The 21,769-nt window shown below is 42.0% G+C and overlaps 1 protein-coding gene across 2 annotated transcripts in view; it reads left to right on the forward strand.

The window, feature by feature from the left end:
- Nucleotides 1-21,769, forward strand: part of LOC140903633 (tetraspanin-15-like) — a 295,953-nt gene that overhangs the window by 198,955 nt on the left and 75,229 nt on the right. For both annotated transcript variants that reach the window (XM_073325200.1, XM_073325201.1), the window contains one exon: nt 13,660-13,773. In XM_073325200.1, coding sequence (XP_073181301.1) covers nt 13,660-13,773 — 114 coding nt within the window. The remainder of the gene's footprint in view (nt 1-13,659; nt 13,774-21,769) is intronic.

The raw sequence follows: 21,769 nt of genomic DNA on the forward strand, positions 1-21,769 counted from the left end.
GCTTTGTATTCTTTCCCCATCACTGATGCTGGCAATGTACTTTTATCTCTTTGATTCAATTTGTTTCTTTAAATTAAATGAGTAAGACCCATTTCATCCACAAAACCCCTTCCCATAACTGGCAGTTCCTGTCCTCTGTTCTGCATTGTCTTCTCCTCCCCATCCCTGGCTTCCCCACATAGCTCCAATATTTTAAGCTTGAACTCCCTTATTTTATTTCTCAGCAATGCCAAGCACCTAGATTTGGCTAACTAAATCTCCAGAGTGCTTTCTTCTGAAAACAGGGATGGTTTCTACAAATCATTAGGGTTTTGCTATTGATGATCCCATGTATAGTTAAGACTGAAAGAGAAAAGGCCTTGAAAGTCCTCGTTAAGCATTTTCTGATTACTTATCTGTTCTATTCCATCAGGGGGAATACACAGGACTTTTTTCAATATCCTTCCAGTGTTGCTTTTTTGGGAGGGTCAGATTTATTGCAGATCAGTGAAAACTGGTAAGCTGTCCAATACAGCAATAGCACCTTGAATGCACTCTGTACTTGCACTGCATCTAAGAACTTGCCATGACTTGTCTACCAGTGATACTATCACTGGTAGACAAGTCATGGCAAGTTGTTATTGTACGTCAAACGTTAGCTAATAGATGCCATACTATTGTGAGAGGCTGTTCTTGTGGCATTTCCACCCTGACCAGAAGCAGGAAACATGAGAACATGATTATGTTCTCAACTTCCAGTGCAGTATCACTGGATAGTATGGAAAGCATCTTAAAATCTCTGTGCTCAGCTGGACGTCTTGGGGGTTTGCTCATAAGAGTTTCTAGCACTGTTGGCTGTTCTGCCTCTTCCTGCCTGCTCTTCATACTCCGCCTGCTTTATTATACCCCAGTATCTGTTGTTGGTTTTGTTTTGTTTTTTCATTCATTCAGGCCTTCCCTTTGGGTTCTATTTCAGGCCGATTAGGCTAGATTTGCATGTTATACGGGAGGTATGCAGTGTTTGCACAGGTTTTTTACATTTGAGACAAAGTAATTTGACTTTACTGTAGTTTCCCTTTAATGGGCACCCGATCAAGCATTATTGCATTTATTTCTGGTATCATCAGATGGAAGTGTGGGAGCAATAGAAGTTAAACTATTAGCATAATAAATATTGCAACCCACAGGCTTGGGGAAACTGTTCCAGGTCCTGATTTTGTAGATATATCTTTGAATGAAACCTCGAATCACGAGTCAGACCCTTGAAAGCTGAGAAGGGTACGTGTTCCTTGTTCATGTCTCAAGCCTCTTTTCAACCAGAAATCAGCAGGGTTAATCTTCCAACATTTCTATAGTTCTTTCCCTTATGGAATTTAACAGATCACCCTTTTGCTGGCTAGTCAATCCATCTCATAGAATTTAACAGACTGATATGGGTTGCCAGGGGTTCAAAATCTGTAGAGATTAGATTTCATTCTTTTAGGTTTCAGAGTAACTTTCTTTTAAAACCATTATGCATTTCTACAGAATTCTATTGGCTTTGCCCAGGATCTTCAAAGGGAGGGAGATAGGCATCCCATTCCCCTTGAAAGTCAATATGAGTTGCAGATCTTGGCCTTCCATCAGTCTATTCATTTTTATAAGATTTTTCCATCAAGGTTTCCTCACTGTGAAAGGAAAATCATGCTGTTGCACTGACGAGGCCTGCTGCCTGAGCTACTAACTGGTGCAAAACAAATCTACCAAGGGTTAAACTCCTTTTGTGTTGACGGCAGCCTGCCACCCACACAGTAGCAGCCTGCAGGAATGCACAGGACCCTAAGAATTACCATACTGGATCCGACTCATCCCATAGCCAGATGGTTCAAAGGTAGGAATACCTTGGGCCAGGACTATTCCCTTTTAACTCAGCCAGTTTATTTTCTAAGCTTGAAAGAGGATTTTTAATAACTTAATGTGAAATTGTGCCCCAGTGGACTATCTTAAAGATACCGAACCCTCTGATTAGCTGTTAAAATCAAAAGCTTTGCAATTTGACTTCAAATTGAGAGTGAACTGTAATACAGTACTTCACATCTGAATAGCCCCTTTAATTGTAAAATGTCAAAGCACTTTATAAATAATGCACCTAGCTCCTCAGACCTGAGAGAGAGGTCAGTGTTATCCTTATTTCATCAGTGGGGAAATTGAGGCACAGAAAAGGAGGGAGTAAATTTCCCTTAGAATCTGTAGCAGAGCTAGGAATAGAATCCAGGAACTGGACTCCAGTTCTTTACCTTGACTAATATCATTCTTCTTCAATGGAAAAGTAAGCCAATCCCTCTTATTACTGAAAGAACAAAGTGTGAAGAACAAGATTCTTGCTATAACAAATTTATGCGTTATACATGCTTGGAAATAGCTTCAAAGCTGATATCTACTACTGCTAAAGCTTGGCAGTTTTTGAAAGTCATACCACTATTCAGAACTCATTCACTTGCCTTAACTGAGGAAATAATAAATAAACTAGATTTTATATATTGTCAAAGGTAATAAATAATGCAAGTAATAATGCAAAGGAGATTGGTTAGGACTCAATAAGTCATTTGGATGAGTTTCCCTTACACCATATGAAGTAGTAGCTGAACATTGATAATACTGGTCTCATGACAACTGTTGTTTTTTATCTACATATCAAATAGACTTCAGTGTGTGGGTGTCAGCAGCATAGTGAATTTTTGAAGGGTGCAAAAATCTCAGCAACTGAATTGTCAAAGGCAAGAGTCAGCAGGTGCAATTTGTGTCTTGTAAATGTCCTTTTTCTATGACTTCATGCACTACCCTTGCAGTCTGCTAGACCCAAAGTACTCTGCATTTCAATAACACCCAGGATCTCAAAGCACATTACAAATGTCAATTCAAACTTTGTCTACACACACTTGCACCAGTTTAATGGAATTGGGTTACACTGGCATCATGTAACTGGTGCAAGTGTGTTCCTATATACTCTGAGGGTATGTCTATGCTGAAAAAAGACCCCTGGCAGCAGGTTTCAGAGCCTAGGCTCCAGCCCAAGACCAAATGTCTACAGTACTGTTTTTAGCCATGAATCATGAGCCCGAGTCAGTTGATATGGGCTCTGAGATTCGCCGCCGTGGGTCTTCTTTTGCCGTTAGGCTTGATCTACCCTATACAGTGTTGCCAGCACAGCTGTGTTGACTAAGAGTGTGTGGGGGCGGGGAAATCACACTCCCTAGCTGACATAGTTATGCCAGCAACCTTCCGCCCGCTCCCAGTGTAGACACAAGTATACTGACAAGAGTGAGGGAGGTGGTGTAGCTATCACAGCAATATAACTTGTTGTGCTGACATATGCTGCATCTCCACTAAGGGTCTTTGCCATCCATACCAGCAAAGGCTCTGTAGTGTAGATAAGCCCTTACTTCAGTTTCTCTAACCTATTCCTAATCAATTTAATCTAAACTGAAATAAGAGTGTCTACACACACTTGCACTGGTTTAACTAAACTGGATTAAAATAACACTTTTAAATTAAGCTGGTGCAACTCTGCTTGTGCACCTGCCCTGAGCCTCCTAACTCCCCTATGAAATAGGTATTAATATACCTATTTTACAAATGGGTAGACTGAGGCCCAGAGAGCTAACAGTTTTTTTTCACAAGATCATGTAGCGCATCTCTCAGTGGCACAGCCAGGAATCGAACTCCTAGGTCCTGATTTAAAGCCTCCTCCCCATACCACCGAGGATGGGAGGTTTTCAAAAGTGTTTAAGGCTATGTCGGCCCTACGAGCTAGGGGTGTGCTTCCTCTGCTTATATACACATACCTGTGCTAGCTCGCATTGAGCTAGCATGAGTATAAATAGCAGTTCTCCGGGGGTTTGTGCTCAAAGCAGCTAAGCCGTATCTTGACTAACGCTGCCGGTGCTACTGTGTCTACACAGCTATTTATACTCCTGCTAGCTAGATCAGAGCTAGCATATGTGTATATGAGCTGGGGAGTCACGCCCCTTGCCTGTAGTGTAGACCTATCCTAAGTGACTTGGACCAGTGGAACTCCATCTCTTAGGCATATTAGAGCCACTTCCTCCCCTTGCTTTATGGTTCTTTTCTGAAAAATAGTTCATTTAAAAACAAATGGAAAAATGTGTAAAACAAGTTAGCTGCTTAGCTCAGATTTATTGTTTGCACATACAAGAAATTTTTTGTGTCCCATTCTTTAGATTGAAAATTCAGGCCCACTGCTTGCCTATAAATGAGCTTTTTCTTTTGCAAACATGTTCTTCCTTTTTAGTCTCTTAGAAAAAGATGAAAGGTTTCTTTCACCAGTCTTGCTCATTATCCCATGAGTCTGTCACTGGGATGTGTGTTTTTTGTTTTAACAAACACTTGCTACAACCATCTAGAACACAGGATTGTAATACCACCATCAGATTTCTAATATCTACAATATCTTGCCTGTCCTCAGCATGGATCAGTTTTGATGATGTGACCCGTAAGGCCATATCTGTTGGGTTCCATCAAAGTGTTGCAAGGAAAAAAACATGAAAACTAGCTCTTATCCTTCTTTCAGATCTAAAAACACATTTAAGTGTGGTCTCTTGTGAGAAGTAAATACTGGCACAATAAATAGCTAGGAATATATCTAGAACTTCCCCTCCAAGATCCTGACCAACACTTTGAAGGAGCTAGAAATGCCACCATGAAGAATCCACACCAGGTTTTCTTCCACCATTCGTCCTCGTGTAAGACTTTTGACGCTGTAGTGATATAATCTCTTCCCACAGAGTGGGCATGCACAATAAAACTTCATGTGGGACTGTGCACTAGAAAGGGACATTTCAAGTTCCTGAGAGCCGAGTAATTTTATCTCCAAAAAATTTACCAAATAAAAGTGTAGTCTTGAGAAATGGTAGGGGCCAGTTCTTAGCAATTGTCTCTCTCAGTGCCAATCCCCGGATGTGACTCCCACTGTGTCTGCCACATGCGGTTCTTTCCATGCTTTAGGAGACCCCACAGTTAAGCACAGCAATCACAGCGATTAACTATGACTAAATGAAAAGGGGTGGGGGAGTAAAAGCAAAATGAAACAAGGCACAAACAGTGGTTGGTTCAGTTCTAATAATTTCTCGATGCCCCTCTGTGGAAGCTTTTAACAGAGGTTACACCTCAAAAGTGGGGTCTATCCTAGATGGGACACATCTCTAAGTAAACTACAACCAGAGTATCATTCCTCTAAATTAGAAGTGAGTCCTTCCTGTAGCCCAGTGGGCTAGCTTACCTCTATTATTCACTGCTTTGCATTATATTCTGCTTTATTTTATTCAGCAGTAATGCAAGGAACCTATAGGCCTGTATCCTGTGTAAGACATTGGCTTCAGCAGCTAGCCCCATGCTCGAGGCCTACAAACTTTTACTCAGATAAACATACATAATCCATAAGTTTTGGGGAACTGGAAGTCAAGTGTAAGGGGGAATTTTGTCCATAATGATATCCGCTAACCACAGAAACATGAGCTAACACCAGCTTCTGGAAGGTGTATATCCTGTGATCTCTCCATCTACCCTGCTGAGTTAGAGTATTTGTGATTTTGCTAAATGGATTCATAAATTATTTATTTGGGAATATAGAAGAGTTCCTGTCGCTTGACTGTTGCAGCTGTGCATGTTAGGCTTCCCATCTATATAATCATTTTAATAGTACTGGGCCTGATCTTGGGACAAAGACCTGTCAATTTTCAAAGCGATAACTGGAAATTCTTATTCATAATCTATAGACCAGGCTGCATTTTGCAGCGTGTCCTAGATAAATGATGCAGTTTATAGAAGGAAAAAGGACTTTCATTTTAAGGTTGGTGAGTGCGGTTCATTTTATCATGGATAACATAAAGAGTTTATAAATAAGCATCATGAGTAATCTTAACTAAATTCTATGAAATCAAAGAAAGTGTTTGAAATCCGTTACTTAAAACATGCCGTTCAAGGAGCTGGCTTGAGGCAGACAAATTAATAAATTATTAAGAATTTAAAATTTGAATTAAATCCCACTGGTTCGCTCTATTTACCAAGATTAGCTTATGTATCTTACTTGAAATACATGGTCTAAGTAGACTGGCGTTTCACAGTAGAAGCTGCTGGTACCTTCAGTTACAATAGCATTTATCTGCTCCATTCCTGAACTGGGACAAGAGCTGACCAAGATTCTTATGTGGATCCAGAGCATCGAGATCTGGCACAACTAACAGAGTGAGTTACACTTTGTAGAACGACTTTGTAAATCAGACCCCATGAACGGGGTTACGTGTCTTGAACCAACCTCAATCTGGGTAGTTGATTGAAAGAACATGAGGGGCTGTGTGCAGTGTAGCTGCAGGGCCACAAGGGGGCATGCTTGAGGGCAGAGTTCTGTGGCAGTCATCAAAGATGTTATTGTCCTTTCTTGACACCGATCCTCAGCGTGGTGATTCTTGTCTTTTTTGCTCCCAGTAAGGAGTTGCTTAGGCATTGCCAGATACCTAATTAATACCCCAATTAATATAAATATCCTCTACTCCAATGGCTTCTTCTAGCATCAAATGACCTTGTAATGTCGCATATAACGATCTCACTATTTACATAATGTGTATCGAGAAGTTTTTGTACGCAGGCTTGCATTTAGAGAAGATATTTGCAAACATGCATCTCAAAAGAGGCTTGTGCCATCTTTAAGCATTAAGGGATTGCAAGGTTTTTACAAGGTTTAAGAGGAAACATGAGTTTTAGAGCTTGTCTACACAATCCCACAGTGTGATCTATGTGAGTGTGAACTGTAGAACGCTCTAAAGCGTTGTGTTCTAACTGCCCCAGGTAGCCCACGCTGGCACAAACTAAAAGGGGCTGGGTGCATATTAAGGTAGTCCTACGTCAACACAAACTGGGCAGTTCAAGCAACACATTAGCAATTCAAACAATTCAAACCCCCAGAGACCACACTGCAGCATCTTGTAGACAAGCCCTTAGTCATAACCAAAACATTTCCCAGCCATACATGTTTGCTTTTAAGTTAAATGAAGAAGACTTGAAAGTGCCTCTAAAAGAAATTTTCTTCGGTATTTCTGTAATTCTTTGTGTGGGTTTGAAATGGAGGTTTTCCTCTGTGAAGCGAGGAGGGGGGTGAGAGAGCCCACGTTTACTGCTCTTGGTAACAGATCTCTCCATGTTATTTCTCTCTAAAATATCCTGAATAAACCATCCTTGCATTTTTACAAAGTCTTGTACTTGAGAGTGAGCTCATTTCTATACCAGTCTTGTATCTCATACCAGAAGGATGTACCTGGGTTGTTGATCAGAGGAGCTTGCTGATCTGCTGGCTCTTTTGATCAAAATAGTTTTTATTTAAGATCTGCATTTGCAGTATATTTACAACTAACCATTGAAGACATCTGTCAAATATTCTCTACAAAGCAAGTATCACAATAACACTTTTATACAACGTCCAGAACAGAATATAAAAAAATAGTGTTAAAACAAAATGGACATTTTACACTGGATGTCAGTCTGTGTAAATATATTTGAGGTGATCAATGTGGTGTTCTTTTCTTTGGCACTTCGGGAGTTCAGGTCTCAACTTTTCTAACGCTTTTGGAGAGCGTTTGGATTCAACTGAGAGGTATCTGCCATGAAGTTTGGATCATCATCTAAACACTGTTTAGGCAGGGGAGGAAGATACATTTCTAATGAGGCGGGGTTGATTTGGTTCAAACTCTTAAGTAAATGCTGTGTTTTTAAAAAAAAAAAAAAACCCAGCACACAAGGTTGGGACATAAATGCCTGGCTAAGGATAAGTCAGGGAAGAGAGAAAATAGCAATATACTGGTTTTTTTTTAAAACCAGATTTTTTTTTCCACTATCCTGAAAGAGAACCAGAGATGTCTGCCGAGAATACAGTTGATCCTTGCCACTGACCTGTCAGTGAGAAGGAGGGCTGAAGTTTACAGGGTTGAAATTCCTTGGGGAAAGCTGTTCCTTGCCAAATGTCCTCTCTTGCTCCGTATCTTAAGGACGCAGGAATAGTTTCCTTAACCTGTTCTCTGCGGAACTGAATGGGGATCAGCACATTGTAATGCCTCAAAAATGTCACTCCTGCTAATCTGCCTGCTCAACTCGCGTTCTTGCTAAGAAATCTAAAACCCTTGTGTCCCTCTTGCTCAGCTGCTTGCTGATAACATTGGGTTTGACCAGAACTAACCTGCTGCCTTGTACCTGAAGCAGGGAGTCATGTTCTAATCAAAACCCGGTAATGTTGGGCTAAGACCCTTAAAGGACTCTGAAGGAGTTAGGTGCTGAATTTTCAATGGGAGTTTGGTACCTAATTTCCTTGGGCACCTGTGAACATCCCAGCCTGAAGCCTCTCAGTACATGGTGCCCATTTCTCTTCAGGATTAGGTGGCCCCAATTCACACAGCCACAGTCTGGCACAAGAGCTACCCAGCCAATTTCAGCAGCAGGAGTATGAAATCAGGAGCAGTGTTGTCTAGTGGTCAGAACTGTCAGCTGGGACTCAGGAGTAGAGCTAGGTGAATAATCTTTTCTGGGGTCTGAACATTTTTTTTTTAATTTTATTTTATTTTTTAAAGTCAAATCAAACTCAACATGGAATTTTTCAGAATTTTTGGTGAATTGAAAAAGTCCATTACCCAGAGAGAAAAGGAGGACTTGTGGCACCTTAGAGACTAACCAATTTAACACGGCTGCTACTCTGAAACCTGTCATTACCCAGAGAGGGTATTCAAACCTGCCTCTCCCACATCCGGGTGAATGTCCTAATCCTTTGGCTAAAGGCTGGGGGAGGGGAACAGCAACAGCACAGTCACCCCCATCTTCTCCTCCTCTGGCCATTTTGTGAATGGCCAAAACTATTTGTGTCAAATTCAGGAATTGTTTTGGTTCGACCAAAACTGCATTTTTTTTTCCGTCAGATACATTATTCATCCATTTCACTCAGCTCTACTTGGGAGACGTGGGTGCAGACTCCGAGTTTAGCAAAGTGTCACACTCGGGTCAGTTCACCCCCTTTAACTTTCCTCCCAGGCTCTTAGGTGTGCCACTTCTGTCCCACTGCCAGCACGTTGGAAATCTGAGCTTCCCCAAAGTTTGAAATTTCAGTTAGAGGGGTGTTGGCAGAAGAGCTGGGCCTGAGCCAACTGCTTTTGGGTTTGGAGGGTGAGAGATCAAATCAAAGTTTCAATCCATGTCTCCTCTTCCCTGGGACATGATGCTATCTCTACTGCACCAAAGGGGCCATGAGGTCTGCATTTTCAGACATCTATCCGTCATCAATATGTGCACTCATGTCATGTGGTGCTTATGGGAGACATGTGCATGACAGAGCCCTATCTCGTTCTTAAACGACCAGGATTGTGCAACTGATCGAACGACGAGTTCACGGGCGTTACTTTTATTTTGTTTATGGCGGTGGGAAGTGCTTACCATAAGCATAACAGCAAAAGGGTGTTTCAAATAGCTGAAGTCAAAACTGTGATTCTGGAAATGGATAAGGGAACACAGTGGGCGGGCTGTATAAGCAGCTGCCTCACCAAGTCTATTAGTACCACAGAATGTGGATTTAAAAAAAAAGTTATGGGAAGGCCAGAACTTCAAGGTTCAAATCCAGTTCTGAATTTCCCCCAAAGTCTTGGTATGTCTGAAAATGAGATTTGAGTTGGGCCTTATCTTCAGACTTCTGGATTCCACCACTTGTATAATGTCTCTATTCGTTATGTATTCATTGTGCAACTTTAATGAACACTTCTCATGGGTAAAATATTGAATGTAGTCCTAATTCTTCTCTGACATAACAGGTAAACTCTGACATCAGGGAAGCTACCACTGGGACCAAGTATGTCACTTATACCAATGTCTGATGTATGTCGTTATACACTTACGTTTTTGTTTTATGTTCTGCACGTTTAAACTTTTAGAAGGCTGCTTTCTGCTGGGTGCTATTCTACAGGAGAGACTTCCATGGTGCTCCCTCATGGACCGTTTATTCTTCTTCTGTTTGTCTTCTCTTATTCTGAAATACAGCATCCCTCACGTTGGAAGCATGTGGTTTCCCTTTGTGTTGGACAAATAACATTTTAATTAAAATGACAAACAACCCGACCTGTTCAGCAGTTTGGGTGCAATGAATTTGATGGTCTCGGTCCAATTGCTAGTGGACACACACCAGTTATTAAACTCCTCGCCACCACATCTGACACCGTCACATGTAATCTGAGCAGAGAGGCTAAGAACTAAATGGACTATAGAGACTGAACTCCGTTATCTTCTTTAGAGGTCCTCTCTCCATAACAGGCTTGAATATATTGGTCAGGTAATATGGGAAAGACAGAACACTTGCCCTCCTGTTATTTGTACAATGCCTTTGGAGGGGTAATAAGAGGACTGTTATCCAAGACTGTCAGTCTGACACCTTTCCCCGCCAGCAACAAATGGACATTTCTTTCAAGGTAAAAATTTAAGCAAGCTCATTTAACAGTCTCCGTCCCAATTAAATAAACATGATGTAGTGTGAGCTTAGTTCCATCCTGCAAAGAACAGAAAATGACTTTCCTTGAACTCTCTCTTGTATTTTGTGAATATGAAAAAAGTAAAACCACCTTCTATTTAGCTGTAAGTCTGATCTCTAATTTAGTTTGACCTGGGGAGAGAAATCCCCATTAGAGAGTGGAGTCTGACTGGCATTTTGTGGAATGGAATCAGCTAGCCTGGGTGTCGGAGACAACTGAGAATAGTTAAAGACCATAAAATAAAACCTCTTAATTGCGATCATAAGGGAAAGAAATAAGGACATATCCTAGTTGCCTCTAGTTAGATCAACGTGAATGAAAGATTAACAAGACTGATTTTTCCTGGGCTGAAATAGATCTGCTCACACATGGAAATAAAAAACAAAAAACAACCCAATCTGCAGCTGCTATTTGTCCTAGTCATAGAAAATATGAAAAATCTATTAGAATTGGAGAGAGGAAACGAAGATCCTAATTAGAGAAGCATTGGTTCAATGTAAATGTCTCCAAAGGTGCACACAAGTTGGCGTACAATTTGGATTACAGACTTGCCTCAAACAAAGCTACTATACTGTTCTCCAGCCTGCCAATCTCCAGCTGTCTGCTCTAGTGCTCACACCGCACTTCTGAGGGGCCAGGTTAGCCAGAGGCCAATTATCAGGACAAGTAGCACCGTGGATCTCAGTTATGCACTATTTTCAGTCATTGTCTTTGACTTGTTCAACTTCATTTGAGCTTATTGGTAGTGGCACCTAGGGGGATGGGTGACCACATTACTAAAACCACTTCCAAAACTGGTCCCAATTATTATTGTTAGTCTTTGCAGGTTTTGACTGAGTCATGAAGACCGACCTGCCCTCTTGATCCTAGAGGGTGGACCCTGTAATTCAGAGGCCAGTCATACAGATGGAGGAAAGCGTGATGAAATCTGGTGTGCTACTCCCTATGCTATGTGTCTCATGTGAATACAGACAGGGTTTCAGTCTCTCGGGCTGTCAAATTGGCCCCTTCAACCAGGACTAAATTCACTTACAAGTCTTATGAAAATAATTTTATTTCTAGACTAAATTATCTAAAAAAGATTAATTTAAGGCCAGTAAATCTGACCATCATCATGAGTTACGTTTCACTTAACTAGCCCATGCAATCTTGTTCTCAGGCCCTAGAGTGGGAGGAGAGAGGAGAAAAGTTATTGTCAAACTGACTGTAATTTTTTGAAAAATATGTCCCTTCTACAGCTTTTCTTGCATTTTCATTTGCAAGTTGAGTGTCAGTTATACAATTATAACTCACTCCAGCACATTCTTTTTCTGGTACCAATCTCTGAAAAGCTGCAATGAGAGAATAACACAGTCCTTGGAAGCCAAATAGAACGAAAAGTCAAAAGTCAACACTTGGGAAAATCAGTGTATTTAGCACTCTGGTGCAGGAGGTTGGGTGACTTCCCATAAACCAAAGATATACTCCCCTGGCAATCACAAACCAACTTGAAGCTGGTTGGCACAATAGTAGCCTTCCGCTCAGGCAAAATGAGTGAGCAGCTAGATGTTTAGTGATAGCCGAAACAACAGAAGCCACCACTCAAATCACAGACTAGCCTTGGCGCAAGGTTGGAGTAGGAGCTGAGCCATGTGATCTGGGGGGGGGGTTTCCCCTGGAGACTGAATGCAAATATAGGGGCTGGGTATTATTCGGTGGAGCTGTATTTGTCTAAGTCAGAAGCAGCCGGGAGCAGGAAAATAAATACAGAGCCAGGAAATGAGAGAAACAATGGTTAACGTGGCCCTAAGAGAGAGCTTTTGGGGCAGAGAATTGGTTGGAAAGAGGCTTGGAAGTGTGAACAAGGAAACTGACTCCTACTCTGTTCAGAGAAATAGGAATTTGTGTACATTCTTTGTAAATAGGATTGCAATAAATACCTGACTCTTTCATCAATTTCTTCTCCTAATGGAAACAATCCAAAAGACCCCAAATATTGGCTAACCACTTGGACTAAAAAGAGTAACCGTCTAATACACTAAAAAGCCCCATATGACACTGCTATAAAGATAGAAAGAGCGAAAGTCTTACCTTAGTGTTTAAAAAGATGTATATAATCAAATCATTTGTCCCTTTTGGTCATTGGCAGGATTGTTCCTGCATGTTCTCCAGTCATTTGTCCTGTTTTAAATGAACAGAGATGTGAGGCCATCCTCTGATGATCATTATAGAAAAGGGAGTTGCTTACCATATCTCAGTGCAGGTCCAGTATCTGAGATCTTACTGCAAGTGAGCTGTCAGCTCAGGCTAGTGGGATGCCATATGGGCGGTCTTTTAGACCAGCAGTGCCTTGTAGTTTTACACAAACTCATACTCTTGTAGTATCCAAATGTCTGAAGGAAAATCCACAAATGCATATTACATTGAAATCTTTGTGCCTTCAAGAACAAGCTGCTGAAAGGACTTTGTGTAACTCTCATTGTTCATAGCAAACTGACTCCTGCTTCTGTTCAGTTGTGTTTGTTGCTCTATTGAGCAAGAAATAATTTGAGCTCTTGTAATGTCTGTTCCACAAACGCTCTTGAAATCTGTGCCGTGCCGTGCCCAGGGGAGTGATGGGCTTAGAGGATATATGTACAGATGGGTTGAAAGTATTCAGTATTAAAAAATTACTTGAGCTTTCCTGTTCTGCTTCAGTGCTTCTGGCATGTCAAGGCTGCCTTGCCATCTTGAGGCTGTTCTTAACCTCACAGTCCTGACTGATTAGTCATCTGGAAAGCTGCTTTAGTTTGGAAAAGTAAATGCTGCACTTGGCCGGAAACTAAGTGAACTTAACAATCTCCTATCCTTCCTCTGCAATTCTTACTGACCATGCCAAAAATATTCTATCTGACTCCTGTACTGTAGGTCCAGAATTACTGAGTTCAAGCCGTGACTTAGGGAAAACCCCAATATGACGACATTACATAAGGCTGTGTTAGTCTGAATGGTACAGAGTCCGAGAGAACCTCAGAGTTGGCCCATGTCTGGTAGCATGAATAAGGAATCCCCTTCTTGTTAGCTTCAGTTAAATGCTTCAAATATTTATCCTACTACAAACATGCTGTTATTTATCACTTGGTTACGATGCATTTTTTAATTTTTGTTTGCACAGTTCTCGTGTTGTGGAGGTGATGAATATAAAGACTGGAACGTCAATCAGTACCATTCATGCAACGGCAGTGGTCCTCTGGCTTGCGGGGTTCCATACACTTGCTGTATCAAGAAGGTAAGGGAGCTTGAGCTGTTAAGACAAGAAATTGAAGAGTGTTAATTAAAACAGCCATATAACAACTCGCTCGGGCCTTCTTGCATATGTTTCCTCTGTCACTTCTCACAATGTGGCTCCTGGTATGAGAGCCATCTTCTCTGCTTATGCCATCTTCTGAAACGGCCTTCACGTGTGTCTTCTCACATAACGGATCTTTTCTTTTCTCCCCTGCCTACTTGTGTCTGTTTTTCTCACTCTCTACCATTAGCCTCTTTATAGACTGTCCTACATTTATCACTCGAACAGACCGGAGGACGACAACTCCATTTCACAGCAACTTTTGAGGTTACAAATTCTTTTCATTCTGCTTTGGAATGAAAACAAAACCTTTCAAAGCGGTTTTGTGAAACATTTGCATGTGTTAGTCACTCTTGATAGCCTGGGGGGTTAGGATACTGGCCTGAATTCAGAACAGTCTTTCATCCCAGATCACGCTAAACCATGCAGAGCGGAGTAGGGACTTGAACCTAGATTTCCCACTTGCTGGACCAGTAGCTATATCACCAGGCTATAGAATCTCTCTCAAAAGCAACCCAAGCTAAAGTGTCAGCATAACAGCATATTTTGACATTCAGACCAGCTCTATCTGTCACCCTGTGTAGACCAGGCTTTGCTCAGAATGCTGCCTGCTTGGCACCCCTCTAACCACTAGACTCTGCTCCCTCTCCTGCAGTATCACATCCTGGAGGAGTTGATGTTAATATCCTCCAGCATGCTTGTATATGTGTGCGCACGCTCTGCATTTCAGAGGGCTGCCCATTTGGAGGACCCTACTTGTCATGACACTGCATCAACTTTTTTCGAAGTGGCCTCTTGACAGTCAGGGCACTGTCCTGTTGCAACTCGTGATCTTTCACAAGCATCTAATGTTGCCTTGGGGGGCTAGTCAGCAGCTTACAAAGTTGGCTTGTAGGATTTGGGCTCAACTCTGACAAAATCGGAACAATCCCTTGAAAATCCAGGACACATGGCACTTCAAATGCAGCCCTACAGGGCCGCTCCATTGAAAATCTGTGTGCTCAAATCTTCAAACGTAACTGAAGAACCAGCAAAAACAAAGGATCGACTACCCTGGATGCTACAAGAACTCAAGAGACCATCCTGGCAGGCTCAATGCTTGGGGGAGGACTGAGTTAGCTCCATTGTGCCACTTCTAGACCTCTAGGATAGGTTTCCAACATCCATGGGGAATTAGCTGGTTGCTTCCCCTTAGTGTTGAGGAGAGGGTTGAATATATTCTTGCTGTTATGCCCCTTACTCTTTAACTTTTCTGATGCGCTCTTCACTGTGGTAAGTAGCGTGTGCACATTTGATCCGTTTGGTCGGAAACATAGGAGAGTTCCTTTTGCTCTTCTTATGCAGTAAAAAGACAGGATGACAAGTCCAAGCTAGTGAGAAAATCTATAAAGTCCACTGGGGTGATGGCCTTTGCCAGAGACCCTGAAAGGGGCACTCAGTAAAACCATTAGCCTTACTTAAAAAATCAATGCAGTCTCTGTTGATTAGAGACCAGAATGTACTTAACATAGGGATGATTCTTCTGAACCTGTAAGGCTGCAATGTAAGGCCTTCATCTTACTTATCCTTATCCTACAACTTAACTATTAACCACACATTAATTCTACATAAATGAACTGCAAGGATAGATGAATAATACAGTCAGTCACATAACTATATATCATCACATCAAATGATTAACTACAAACCCCCATGTAAACGGGAAAAGCAGTTGAGAAGGGAAGCGAATACATATGTTGTTCTGTTTAAATGCATTGTACTACAATAATTATACCTAAGCCCACTGTAAATTGCTACATTGTACGTTAAGGAATTGTAAATTGAAAGTACGGCTCCCATTATTGAAGCTCCTTTTTCACTGAGAATAAGCTAAGTTCTATGAAGTTGCTTGAGCATCAATCATCATTAATACAGTGGCCTTTTTGGTGGTTACCAGTCTAATATGTGCCTTGTAATAGAGTACCAGGAGCTATGGCAAGATGCAGCTAGAGGTAAAAATATACCACATCTGGGCCAGTAGTGCCATGCAGGCTAGTTATAACAGGCTCCTCTGATAGGGAACATGAAGGGAGGAAGGACTAGAGGGAGTCATGTGACGTAGGGCTTTGCTTTCCAATGCTCTGAGCAGCTCTGATTCCCATTAACTCCTCTGGGAGCTGTAGGCACTCAGCACCTCTGATAATCGGGTCATTGCTGTATGGTGTTGGGCGGGCCGTGTAGGGTGGGATTTTCCAAAGAGTCTAAGGGTACAGCTACACTGCACTCAGAGACGGAACTGCAGGATGTGTGGACATGCCTGAGCTAGCTTTGATCTAGCTTGCTTGAATTAGCAGAACGGGTTATACAAACCCAACCCAGATCCTAGGTATGTATTCACACAGCTAGCCTGTGGACTGGGATAGCAGGAGGTTACGTAGGTTGGAACAGAGATGGATTAGCTGACCGAGGGGCTTGGGACAATGGCAGGACTGGAATAGTAAGGGACCGAAGCAGGTCAGGATGGAGGTGTATTGGCAGAGCTCTGGGTGAGACCCAGGACTGCAATCGCAGCTAGTGCTGAAGATAAGAATTGTGGTACATTGGCACAGCTGTGTTCAGGATGAGTTTGCCAGTATCTGTCTCCACTACGTCTAGCTCAAACTTGAGTTATTTGTTGTTCTCAGGAGTAGTAGACTCTCATTTTTTGGTTGAAGAATGCTGACTATTTCTGAAAACTACCCCATAACACACTACAGGCATGGCTGAATTGTTGGAAAGGTTTAATGGCTGCTCCTACTGTGCATGTTCCTTTACCCAGGAGACTTTGTATCCTTATTAATTCATAGACGTTTCCTTTGCTCTGCTTCTCAAAATCTCCTTCTTCCACCACCTGCCTGGCACATCACGTAGATGTTCTCTGAAGCTATAGTGGCTCTGAAAAAAGGTTTTTGCCACAGTGCTTATGTTAACAGCTCTTTTCCTTACTTGTTTATGGTCTTGTCTAAGACTCCTGCAGCCCTGACTGGGTCAGCGGGTGGAGAAAGGAAACGTTTTCAAAAGCAGCCACTAATTTTAGATGCTCAACTAGACACACTAAGTGATCTTTCAGAGGTTCTGAACACCAGCAGCTCCCATGAACATTATTTTTGGAGTTATGGGTGCTCCGCACATCTGAAAATCAGACCAACTGCCAAGCTGGGTACCCAAAATCACAAGACTTCCTTAATTGTTTTTGTTTAAATATTTACACTATATGGGCTTTGCTAGCCAGTCGCTTCTTCAGCTTCCATTGATGGGCTAGGCTAGAACGTGTCAAGGTTAAACTATGTAATACACAAAGCTACTTTCCCCCTCCTATTGCCAATTCCCTGCAAGCAAAGGGGGTTTGAAGTTAGGCTATTAGTGCTCTCAGTAAGCAGAGAGTGTGTGAGGTGTTCTCTCCTCTTAGACTAATTTTACCTAGGCTCAACAACTGCATTGCATGGTGGGATTAGACACTCCAGATTAGCACGGCATATAGAACTGCAGCTAGAACTTGCTTTGTCAGATAACTTTGATTTTATGAAAACAGTTTTCATCAAACAAAAATATTGGCAAACAAAAATATTCTGGGTTTGGTTTGTGAAAAATGGAAAAAAAGTCCCTCAAACCCAAGAATTTTTACTGAAATTGGTTTTTGAAAACCAAACATTTTAACAGAAAATCTGGCAAAAACTAATTTTTTTTCTGAATTTCCCTGGGGAAAAAAAAAGGCATTTTTTTCAACCAGCTCTATACAGAACCTTTCATTTCTAGCTTATTGGTCAGAATCCAAGCCAGGCTGTGCTTATCTGCTTGATCTGCAAGAGATGAGCTGTAGGGGGAGATCTCAATTCTGGTTTTAATAGACAGTGACCCACATTATAAAATACACCACAGTTTGATGAGGATGTCCCCTTGTTAGCAGTCTCACATGACAGGCCAGTTATGACTTGAGCCATGGAGATGGACTTGGAGGAGATTCCTCTAGAGAGTGATTGAGGCACTGGGGTGGGTTGGCATGCATTGCTGCTGAGGTCTGCAGCGATTCTAAAGCCGCACACAGCACTCCTGTCCCCAGCATCTCTCACGCATGAAATTCACAAAACAGAACTTTAAAAAATCAGACCCAAATCCAGCAAGCCAGCCAATACATTTTACCCTGGCAGCTATTCGCACAATCAGCACTGGGAGTTGGAATTTGCCCATCCTAGTCTATCCAAGCTTAACTGAAATGGAAGCCTTTCACTCACAGCACGGAATCCAGTTTGGGTTAATGTTCCTTCAAATACGAGACCGCGTTTGCTGGTGGCTCTTTTAAGGCTACATCCGCATGATGAGCTACAGGTGTGATTCCCCTGCTTGTGTACACGTACTCCTCTCCTTGAGCTAGAGCCAACGTAAATAGCAGCCTAGCTGCATAGCACAGATGCTAGTAGCAGGACCATGGCTTAGCCGAGCCAAGCACAACCCGCCTGAAACTGGTTGGTACGTACTCAGCACAGCTGAGCCATTTCCCTCTGCTGCTACCCATGCTACTGCAGCCACGCTGCTATTTATGCTGCCGCTGACTCAGTAAATCACACCCCTAGCTCCTAGTGTTGATGATGTAGCCAGTGTCAGCAAGCCTGGTGCATAGCTACAGAATCTGACGTTTATTGGGGGGTGGGCAGCTTCCCCCTGTATTTCAGCCAGTGCTGTGAGGACGGGGAGATTAACGTCAGCCGGGAGACCTGCCAAACTTTTCAGAAATAGTTTCAATAATCCAAGCGCTCATTAGTTCACATCCCCTCCAGATAAGACGGCGTATGGCATCACTGCTACTTGCCGTAATTGAGACTTGACAATGAGTGCCTCACCCATCTAAACTATTTAAAAAAGGAAGTGGCAGAAGATGAGCTGCTGAGAAATCATGCCTGTTCAAGCAAGAATGCTTGCAATGTTGGAATTTGATTTCATATGGGCTCTTGGATTGCATGGGAAAGCAAGACAAGAATAAAAAAATCTTCACCAATATTTGGTTCCTATAACATTTGTCACTCTTAGCAGACGTGGACAGTTTTAGTCTGAGATTTTTCGAGGCCACCTAAAAGGATTTAAGCATCTAGAGCCTATTCATTTTAGTGGGAACTGGGCATCCAAAGCCCTTAGGTGGCTTTGAAAATCTCTGAAGGCTGCAGCCTGATTGATTGTGACAGAGTGAATATCTGGCATAACAATCCCAAGAGCTGACAAGGTCAAGGAGACTGATGGTCTGATTCTCAGAGTTACTGAAACGCTCACAGCTCCTATCAAAGTCGATAGGAATTGTGGGTGGCACCTCTCAAAATCAAGTCGGAAGGCTACAAGATGAAGCCACCTCAGGTATGTTCTGGGAGAGAGCGTGCTTGAGTCCAAGGAGATAAAAGGAAACAATCTAGATCAGGCCCAGTAGATTTTTCCAGAGGGGTGGAGGGACTTAAGTCTTCAGTAAGCCAGGGATAAAAGGTATATATGTTATATACTGATGTTCCCGCTGAAGTAAAATATTGTCAGTAAGACAGTATAGTCCATGCCTGCTTTCTCTGTTTACACTGGCCTGGCCGACCCTAGTAAAGATTTGCTAGTATAGCTAGACCAGCAAAACCTCCTAGTGTAGACATAGTTTTTGTACCAGCACGAGTGTTTTTGCCAGTATAGGTTATACCAGTTCCCAGAACAAGACAAGCTCTACTGGAAAAGCACTCTTGCTGGTATACACTAAGACTTTTGCTGGTATAGAAATGTCATTAAAGAAAATTTCAACCCCTAACCAACATTACTATACAGGCAAAAGTTTCTAGTGGGGACCTGGCTTTAGTCCCAAGTTAGTACATCTGGGTTAGAGCTCAGCAGTGTGGTAGACTTGGGAATCACCGCATCAGAACAGGCCAAAGGATCATTTAAGGTATGTCTACGCTGTAATTAAACACCTGTGGCTGGCCCATGTCAGCTGACTCAGGCTCACACTACAGGGCTGGAAAATTGCGGTATAGCTATTCGGGCTTGGGTTTGAGCCTGAACCCTGGGACCCTGCAAGGGGAAAGGGTCCCAGAGCCCGAATTCCAGCCCCAATGCCTTCACCACAATTTTACAGTCCTGTAGCATGAGCCCGAGTCTACTGACATGGGCCAGCCACAGTGTTTAATTGCAATGTAGACATACCCTTATAGTTTAGTATCCCGTTGCTGGCGGCAGCCAATGCTGGATGCCTCAGATAAAGGTGCAGCGCATCCTCCCTACAATAATGAACCAAATTCTGCAATTTCATACCATAAAAGGCCCCTCAGTTATTACAGTGTTTTATCTTGGGATGTTTGTTCTCTCGAATGTTCATTGTTGGAATATGTGACTTTCAAAAGAGACCTATGTAGGGAAAATACCTGAAATAAATCACACTTTTTTTTTCTCTCAATTTCATACTTCATTTTGCAAAGATCAGTCTGTTCTCCTCCTCCTCCCCTACGCTTGGTCAGCCCTTCCTTTATTCCGTAGGGAGCATTCCCGGAGAGTAATGGTGATGGGCTGGGATTCTCGTATTGGGCTCTTTGCCATTAGTCTTCACTTCCAGTTTTCGTGTCATAAATAAGTTGATTAAATATCCTGCCAGGAGATGGCTAGTGGTCTGCGATGGTTATTAGTCAGAATTTATGGTTTGTTTTCTCAGCTCGGGTGGTTGGCTGGGGAGTTAGAGGCACTCAGTTGGCTGAACAGCTCCATGAGTTGGCACTATGCTGTGAAGCCAGAGAGAATTAAAAACAAAAAAAAACCCTCTATGCTTGGAAAATAAAGAGGAATAGCCTGCTTGTTATGGATCCAGGACCACGAGGTGCCCATTTTGGAGAAGGAAAAATTACAGGTAGTTACACTGTCAGCACTTTGGGGCCGGGACCATCTTTTTGTGTTGTGTTTGTATAGCACCTGACTTAGCAAGGTTCTGGTCCATGACTGGGGCTCCTTTGTGCTACCAGAATACAGATAATTCATGAGTATGTAAATTTTATCTGGTGAATGAACAGAAAGCAGATGCCATTGGCAAGTCACTGTGGTGCTCTGTGCCTCAGTTTCCCCATCTGTAAAATGGGGATAACAAACTAGACCTCCATTTGTAAAGAGCTTTCAGATCTACAGCTGAAAAGTGCTATATAAGAGCTAGGTGGTGGTGTTATTATCTTGGCACATTCAGAGATTCTTTTACTGTAACGTAATTAGAAAGTGGCCTGCTTGAACACAGTATGCAATCCTCAAAATGTGTTTTGAAGGCGTCCACGTTAGCAGCTGCAGTTTGTGGTTTATAGGTTTTTATTTTAAATTTGAAGTTGCAGTTACTTAGTGATTATTCATAAAGTAAGATGTAGCTCAAACAACATTTGTTTCCCATTTTAATGAGTTTCTTCTGAATTCTTTTTAGCAATCAATCTGGTTATTTCCATCTTGCTTAAAGTCTAATATGCTGCAGACTGACAGCTTGCATAAGAGATGAACAGAAAATGACCGGCCAGTCTTTTAGGCAAAGGAAATGTAGTATTCAAAAACAGCAACTATAACGGTCAGCCTGACATCTATTCAGGGCAAAAAAATAGAAATGAAGAAGCTGATATGGGATTCAATTAATAAAGGGATTAAAGGGCAGGAATATAATTAATGCCTGTCAACATGGTTTTATGGAAAATCAGTCTTGTCAAACAAATCTGATTTCGTTCTTTGAGGAGATTTACAAGTTTGGTTGATGAAAAATAACTGAGTGAATGTAATATACTTAGACTTTTGTAAGGCATTTGACTTAATACTGCATGACATCCCGATTTAAAAAGTTAGCAGTATACACTATCAATAAAGCACATGTGAAATTGATGAGGAATAGGCAAATTGATCTTAAAAAGTAGCCACTGATGGGGAATCATCATCATCAAATGGAGAT

This window comes from Lepidochelys kempii, chromosome 26, assembly GCF_965140265.1.
Source record: "Lepidochelys kempii isolate rLepKem1 chromosome 26, rLepKem1.hap2, whole genome shotgun sequence".
NCBI classification, from domain to species: Eukaryota; Metazoa; Chordata; order Testudines; family Cheloniidae; genus Lepidochelys; species Lepidochelys kempii.